Source organism: Physeter macrocephalus, chromosome 18 (assembly GCF_002837175.3).
Source record: "Physeter macrocephalus isolate SW-GA chromosome 18, ASM283717v5, whole genome shotgun sequence".
Lineage (NCBI taxonomy): Eukaryota > Metazoa > Chordata > Mammalia > Artiodactyla > Physeteridae > Physeter > Physeter macrocephalus.
This window is the reverse complement of record NC_041231.1, coordinates 50,656,601-50,665,308: the sequence shown is the minus strand read 5'-3', so window position 1 is coordinate 50,665,308 and position 8,708 is coordinate 50,656,601. Positions and strand designations below refer to the sequence as shown.

The following is an 8,708-nucleotide window of genomic DNA, read 5'->3' as shown; positions in this document are numbered from 1 at the left end:
TGCCAACAAACACATGAAAGGATGCTCAACACCACTAATCATTAGAGAAAAGCAAATCAAAACTACAATGAGGTATCACCTCACGCCAGTCAGAATGGCCATCATCAAAAAATCTACAAACAATCAATGCTGGAGAGGGTGTGGAGAAAAGGGAACCCTCTTGTACTGGTGGTAGGAATGTAAATTGATACAGCCGCTATGGAGAACAGTACAGAGGTTCCTTAAAAAACTAAAAATAGAACTACCATATGACCCAGCAATCCCACTACTGGGCATATACCCTGAGAAAACCATAATTCAAAAAGAGTCATGTACCACAATGTTCACTGCAGCTCTATTTACAATAGCCAGGACATGGAAGCAACCTAAGTGTCCATCAGCAGATGAATGGATAAAGAAGATGTGGCACATATATAATGGAATATTACTCAGCCATAAAAAGAAACGAAATTGAGTTATTTGTAGTGAGGTGGATGGACCTACAGTCTGTCATACAGAGTGAAGTAAGTCAGAAAGAGAAAAACAAATACCGTATGCTAATACATATATATGGAATCTAAAAAAAAGAAAGAAAATATGGTTCTGAAGAACCTAGGGGCAGGAGAGGAATAAAGACGCAGACATAGAGAATGGACTTGAAGACACAGGGAGGGGGAAGGGTAAGCTGAGACGAAGTGAAAGAGTGGCAATGACATATATACACTACCAAACGTAAAACAGATAGCTAGTGGGAAGCAGCCGCATAGCACAGGGAAATCAGCTCGTGCTTTGTGACCACCTAGAGGGGTGGGATAGGGAGAGTGGGAGGGAGACGCAAGAGGGAGGGGATATGGGGATATATGTGTACGTATAGCTGATTCACTGTGTTATACAGCAGCAACTAACACAACAATGTAAAGCAATTATACTCCAATAAAGATGTTAAAATAAAATAAAATTAGAGATTTAACTAAGCAAAAATAAATAAATAAATACATAAAATAAAAGGGTGAAAAGGCCTGTTGGTGGAATGTAAATTGGTACCATTATGGAGCACAGTATGGAGGTTCCTTAAAAAACTAAATACAGAACTACCATATGACCCAGCAATCCCCCTCTTGGGCATATATCTGGAGAAAATCATAAATTGAAAAGATACATGCACCCCAACATTCACTGCAGCATTATTTACAATAGCCAAGACATGGAAGCAATCTAAATGTCCAATGACAGAGGAGTGGATAAAGAAGATGTGGTACATATATACAACGGAATATTAGCCATAAAAAAGAATGAAATAATGCTATTTGCAGCAAGATGGATGCAACTAGAGATGATCATACTAAGTGAAGTAAGGCAGAAAGAGAAAGACAAATATATGATATTGCTTATATGTGGAATCTAAAAAAATGGCACAAATGAACTTATTTACAAAATAGAAATAGAGTCACAGATGTAGAAAACAAACTTATGGTTTAGGAAAAGGGGAGGGGAAGGGATAAATTGGGAGATTGGGATTGACGTATACATACTACTATATATAAAATAGATAACTAATAAGGACCTACTGTACAGCACAGAGAACTCTACTCAATACTCTGTAATGACCTATATGTGAAAAGAATCTAAAAAAGAGTGGATATATGTATATATATGTAACTGATTTACTTTGCTGTACACATGAAACTAACACAACATTGTAAATCAACTATACTCCAAAAAAAATTAAAAAAATAAAAGGGTGAAAAGGCAACTTGTAAAGCAGTAAAAGTTACTTGCAATACATATATCCAACAAAGCATTTGTATCCAGAACATATAAAGAATTCTTAAGATGGACAAGAAAATGATAATCCTCTAGAATACAGGCAAAATACTTAGATATTTACAGAAAGGGGATATTCAAACACCCAACAAACATTTTGAAAGATGCTCAACTTCATCAATCACCAGGGAAGGTATCACTCCCTACCCACTAGAATGGCTTAAAATTAAAAGGCTGATAACACCAAGAGCTGGTGAGGATGTAAAGCAACCAGAACTCTCAAACATTGCTGGTTAGAGTGTAATTTGGTAAACCAGTTTGGAAATCTGTCTGGCAGTATCTACTAAAGTTGAATATATGTAGACCCTTTGACCCAATAATTCCAGTTTTAAGTATAACCCATCAGAATGTGTTCCTATGTTCACCAAAAGACATGCAGAACACTACTGTATTTACCAAATTTAGAAACCACCCATCAAAAGCAGTATTTATCAACAAAAAACAGTTTGATATACTCATACAATGGAATATTTAATACTATACAGCAATGAGAAAGAAACATCTACAATTAAGTAAAAAAGTACAGATGAATCTCAAAAATGTTGAGCAAAAGCAGCCAGAAACAAAATAATACAAATTGTATGATTCCATTTATGTAAAGCACAAAATCAGGCAAATCTCATATATTAGGAGTTGACGAAAATCTGAATTAAAACATATGACTGAGATGGTTATTAAAACAATCTCTACTTCAAAGACTTAACATATTTTACCTTTTCATCCCCTTGCTCAGGCACGTGAGCAAACTTGCACTGTGATCGCTCACAGCCACGTAATGTATTAAAATGAAATTTGCAATATCTATGGGGTATCATCAACCCTAGGGGCTTCTGGAACACCTAGAAAATTAGACAAATTCCTTTTCTGTGTTAACTGTAAAACACTTACTGCAATCAAGTGAGAAAGTATTTGAAACAACCAGAAATATTATACATCCAAAAAAGTATCATGATAAATTGTTTGCTGACTTGATAAAAAGTAACTCCAAACAATTTATATTTTTAAAAATTATGAAAAAAATCAATTTAAAGTTATTTGTCTGAATTTTTGCAATTTCCTTTAGTGTAAAACTTTTATATTTCATCAAAGTTACTACCATTTTACTTTACTTGGTTTTAAAAGTTTATACTTTCCCTCCTCCTTTTCATGTGCCTGCTCTTTTAACTTGTATAAAAAGTTAATTCTGTAATAATATGCACATTTCAGATGCATTTATTAGAACCAAAAATTTCCTTAGCTTTTCTGATTAACGGAAAAAGGCAATGAGTGAAAGCTTTTTACAACAGGCTTTTCCTATCAATTGCTTTATATCACTAGCTTTCTCCTTCATCACAGAGAACTATTCATCCTGTATTTTCTGTTTTGGATATCCCATCCCCCACCCTTCTGCCTTAAACCTGTTATACTGTTTGTGAATATCCTCTGAATCGCTACCCATTTTCTGTCCCTTACCACCAACCCCCATTTAAAATCCATAAAATGTCCAGAACTGCTTAAATGATGATAGGGAAATTAATCAGAAAGCCCCAAAGTACAGGCTCATAAGATTATTATTATTATTTTTAATGGGGTGCTTACCCCTACATTTTTTTCCCTCTTAAATATTTCACAAATTTCAGGATCCTGCGGCTTTAGAAGAGAATGTTTTCCTGGAAATCTGAAATCTAGAAATGATTAAGAATGACATTACATTCCAATATGTTACAACTTATTCCTTTCATAACAATCAAACAGACGACTACTACTATCTGCTTTAATATTTCACTTTGGACTTCTTGTGCTCAGTTTAAGGTCTGCTGCTGTGGTATGTTCCTGTGAAATATACAGTAATTTACATCTTAGGTGTTCCTTAAGGATGTCTAGATCTGAACTTAATATTTTAAATTCATTATAAGCTAAAGATGCTTTCTTAAAAGCCTTACATCGCAGAATTGAGTACTATATTCAAATGATTGTAAGTTAAACAGACAAATATTACACACAATAAACCTTTCTTAGGGAAGAACTGACAAACCCAGGTGCTATGGACCGACTGTGTTTCCCCCCTAATTCATATATTGAAGCCTTAACCCCCGAAGTGACTGTATTTGGAGTTAGGGCCTTTTGCAGAAGTAATTAAGGTTAAATGGGGTTGTAAAAATGAGGCCCTGATCTGATAGAATCAATGTCTTTATAAGAGACACCAGACAACTCTGTCTCTGTCTCTCTCTCTCTCCCCCCGCCCCACCCCATGCACATGCACCAAGGAAAGGCCATGTGAGGACTTAGTGAAAAGGCTGCCGTCTGTAAGCCAGGAAGACAGCCAGAAACTGAACTCCACTAGAAACTTGATCTTGGACTTCTAGCTTCCAGAACTGTGTGAAATGAATATTTGTTGTTTAAGCCACCCTGTCTGTGGCATTTTGTTATGGCAGCCCAAGCTATTATACCAGGGATCATTATCCTTTAATGTTAGTCGTTTAAAATGAGAATTAGGACATTTAAAAATTATTTTTTCTAAAGATAACACAAAAATGTTTTTTATCTTAAGTAATTTCACTTTTCATTTTGGCAGCATCCAGATATAATTTGGGACAAGCTGATGTTTTTGCTGCATAGCTTTGCAGGACTTTTCATTATGAAACCTGTAAAGCCTTTTAAGCTAAAACATGTGATCATCATGGGCTTGCTGCTATAGTAAACAACACCAGGCAGCATGAAGTCAGTAATGGGAGGTCCGGAAGAGTTAGGTGTGAGCTACATACACAAGAGGATTTTATTGTTTCTAAATTAATTCTTCAATCTAGTTTATTTTTTCACAGCATTATGAATTATCAAAAAAAGACACAAATTCTAAACTACATTCTAAATTTCTAAAACACTCACTTAAAATATGAATATTTTAGGTATAGACTATAATTTACCTATACTACCACTATCGCATAAATACAGATATCTCAGAAGTTGTTCCATCAAAAGTACTAACTAAAGGTACACAAACCTTCTAATCTTAGCATATCCTATACTTGTTTCAATTTTTTTCTTTTCTTTTGTTTTTTGGGCCCTGCCACACAGCTTGCGGGATCTTAGTTCACTGACCAGGGATTGAACTCGTGCCCCCTGCAGTGGATGTGCAGAGTCCTAACCACTGGACTGCCGCCAGGGAATTCCCTCAATTTTTTTCTTAACTTTTTTGTTTTGGGGGGAAAAATCTCCTGTATCACTTCTATATTATCAAAAGCCAACAGAATTTTACGAAGAAAATTGTACCATTCATCCAGGGCTTCAGTAATGTGTCTTCCTGATGAGCACTTAGATTCAAAGGTGGCACTGATACGCACAGAGGTTTGGGGCCCAGTGCTGCCAACTGACATTCACCAACCACATTCTCTGTATTTTTAGAATAATTGCTGTGTGAGCAGAAAAACAAAAATCAGAATTTAAATTTATTCTAAAAACATAAAGTAATAAGAATCAAATAAGTAGAAACACATCCTAATGATAGTACTGATGTAATCTACATACTATGCTGTGTACTACCATCATATAGTATGATTCTTCAGTATTTTCAAAAGGTTGTTCCTGCCTTCTTAACTAGAAAACTGATACTTGTTAAATGGCTAGGGTATGGGTAGAAGTGGGGTGGTGGGGTTAAAACTAGAACAAAGTATTTCTGATCATGTCAGACAAAAGGTTTGAGGAGGAACTGGACTAGCATCCAAATCCAGAAAAGATCATGCAATGATTCTATTAATAGTGCAATAAAATAAATGAATTGTAAGTTATTCTTCAGGACATGTATATATAATAAATTTATACATGTACTTGAGACCTTCCTTTGGGAAGAAGGTATAAGAAATGCATTGTTCTAGGCTACTGATTTAAACAGCTTTGACTGTGTTCTAATATGTGAGATCCTATATAGCCAATTAAAAAAAAAACCTTAATTTGGAGGTCACTTACCTAGAAAAATAAATAACTTAAGCAAGGGGGAGGGTGGAAAGTACCTCAGAGCTATCAGATATAAATGAATTTACTTTTTTGGAGAAAGACTTATACCCTCATTCAGATACTACAGTATTTTACCTTAAACACAATTCTAATAAAGCTTTTTCAGCTGTGGTTCCCTTGGCCAGTGGAGAGTAAAAATAGTAAGAAAAGGGGCCAATGCTTGTAACAGTTGAAACCTAGTAGCACTGATGGGAGTTCAATAATTTCACACAAAATAAAAATATTTGCTTCTCTTTCCAACTTGGGATATCATTGATATGTGCAATTATCATACGCCCCCTCCAAATAAAACAAAATAAAAGCAGTAACATAAAACAAATATGAATTATGGAATTTTATAGATGGAAAAGATTATCTAGAAAAATTCTCTTATTTTGATTGGGCAATGAAACCCAGGGTAATGTGGTGACTTACCCAATGTCACACTCCTGCTCATTATGGCAGAGCCAAGGTGATGACAAAACTCTGCAGGCTGCAAATATTCAGCTTGTAAGCAAAATGTTTTTAATAGGAAAAAAAAAGTTAACCTTGTCACATTTTCATTTTAAGATCTTCAAGTGGGCATGAACCATACAGGCTTCTATGCCAATCTAATTCTTACCTAGGCTTTTCTTTAACATAATGGTTCTCAAACTTGAACATGCAGCAGGATTAGTTGGTGACCTTGTTGAAATACAGATTGATGGGCCCCATTTCCAGAGTTTCTGATTCAGTAGGTCAGGGGTGGGAACAAATAATTTACATTTCTGACAAGTTCCCACATGATGCAGCTGCTCCAAGGACCACACTTTGAAAAACACTGTCTTCACATAAAAGAACTTGAACATATTTGTCACCTGACTTGACTATGCCTTGCCTCAACAGCAAAACATGTGTGCGGGGTGGACCAAATTACCTCCAAGGTGTCCTCTAAATCTAAATTTGGTATCTGTATATGTTCCAGTGAGTGTACTGTAGCTCTCAGTACTAATCGCTGCAGACATAGAAGATACCTGCAAATTGCAATGTTCATCTGATTTCAGCTAGTCTTACCTTCATAGAAGTCACATACACATCTTTTCTTCTTTTGTTTTATCACTATTCCTCATTCCTCCCTCAAAAAATATTTTAATGGCTCCAAACACTTAGTGATAGCTTTAAGGTAACTTACAATATCCCTGACATCTGTATACACCTGACACATTAATTAAATAATATCCATGTATTGTTTATGGCATAGTATCCCAAGTATATACAGGAGAGAATGAAAAATATGCTCAAGATACAAATTACATGAATGACTATTTTAACACTATGTAATTAAAAATTATGTTACAGACCTTTTGCAAACTTCATAAATATCTTCTTTTTCTTCTTGAATAGTCACCTTGTCCAAAAATCTACACTGTGAAGAGATTATGGTTTAAAGAGTATAAGTGACTATCTCTGCATTCCATATTAGGCTATGAGGCTTACCAGATCAGAATGTACTAGATGTTAATTAAATGACTAGCTTATGGTCAAGCAGGAAAATAATTCTACTGTACATTATTTAAAATATGAACACTGATTTTAAAATTTCTGCTGTTGAGAAAAACTAATATAAATCAATATATTTTTCCCAGTTTTTGATGTCAGCTTTAATTATGCAAGCCACCATTTCAAATTATTTTGGACAATTAAAGTTATATTTCTTTTTATTCAGAAAAAAACAGCTTTGAGTGATTTTTATTTTTAGGTGGTATTTACCAACATAAATGTATTTTTCATTAGAAATATTTATATGTATTTAAAACACTGCTACACTTAAAGCACTTTACAATTAGTAATTAGTGTTTTGGGAATTGTGATTCTCTAATTATAAGAAAATTATACATACTAGACCTTTGAAAAAACGGGCACCAAGAAAATAAACACCCCAAATCACCTATCATTTGGGCAGCCAGAGATAACCACTTAATATCTTACTTTATCTTTCTAGTCTTTTTGAAGTACACAATCATATTTTACAATAATGGTACACACTATATATACAACTGTAACTATAAAAATCAACTGAGTAACGTGAAACACTAGCAAACAGAAAGACATACCATGTTCCTGGATGAGAATGTTAAAGGTAAAAAATGTTAATTGCCTGCAAATTAATTTATACGTTTAAAAAATTACTTTACAATGTGTGTGTAAAGCTCTTAGAAGAACGTAAGAATAGCCAAAAATATTTTAGATTTATAATACATGTTAGTATCTTTTAAAGCAAGCCTTCCTGACTGTTTTTATTTTTCAAGTAATTGACAGTCTGGAATTGGTACAGGACCTGAGCAATTAATGAAATAAAAGACAAGTAAAAGAATCATTCTAGGCTTCCCTGGTGGCGCAGTGGTTGAGAGTCCGCCTGCCAGAGTGACATCTGAGTTTTCCTTTTGACACTGAAAAGACCTCTTCTTGGGCTTCCCTGGTGGCGCAGTGGTTAGGAATCCGCCTGCCAGAGCAGGGGACACGGGTTCGTGCCCCAGTCCGGGAAGATCCCACATGCCGCGGAGCGGCTGGGCCCGTGATCCATGGCCGCTGAGCCTGTGCGTCGGAAGCCTGTGCTCCGCAACGGGAGAGGCCACAACAGTGAGAGGCCCGCGTACAGCAAAAAAAAAAAAAAAAAGAATCATTCTATACATAAAAATTGAAACTATTAAAGATGGCATCTGGGGCTTCCCTGGTGGCGCAGTGGTTGCGCGTCCGCCTGCCGATGATGGCATCTGAAATCTGTGAGGAAATGATTCAATAAATAGTAATAGAACAACAGGCTAGCTGACTGGATGGAAAAAAGCTTGGTACCAATTCACCATATGCCAAAATACTTTAGGTTCATTAAAGATTTAAATATAAAAAATACTGAAAGTATCAAAAATAAAATAAAGGTTAGTAGTTATATAATTTGG

General features: G+C 35.2%; 1 protein-coding gene across 1 annotated transcript in view; it reads right to left on the bottom strand.

The window, feature by feature from the left end:
* Nucleotides 1-8,708, bottom strand: part of TOPAZ1 (testis and ovary specific TOPAZ 1) — a 67,800-nt gene that overhangs the window by 37,465 nt on the left and 21,627 nt on the right. Inside the window, exons 5-8 of the mRNA XM_007129321.3 lie at nt 7,113-7,177; nt 5,053-5,192; nt 3,382-3,467; nt 2,517-2,642 (exon numbers count right to left, since the gene is read on the bottom strand). Coding sequence (XP_007129383.2) covers nt 2,517-2,642; nt 3,382-3,467; nt 5,053-5,192; nt 7,113-7,177 — 417 coding nt within the window. The remainder of the gene's footprint in view (nt 1-2,516; nt 2,643-3,381; nt 3,468-5,052; nt 5,193-7,112; nt 7,178-8,708) is intronic.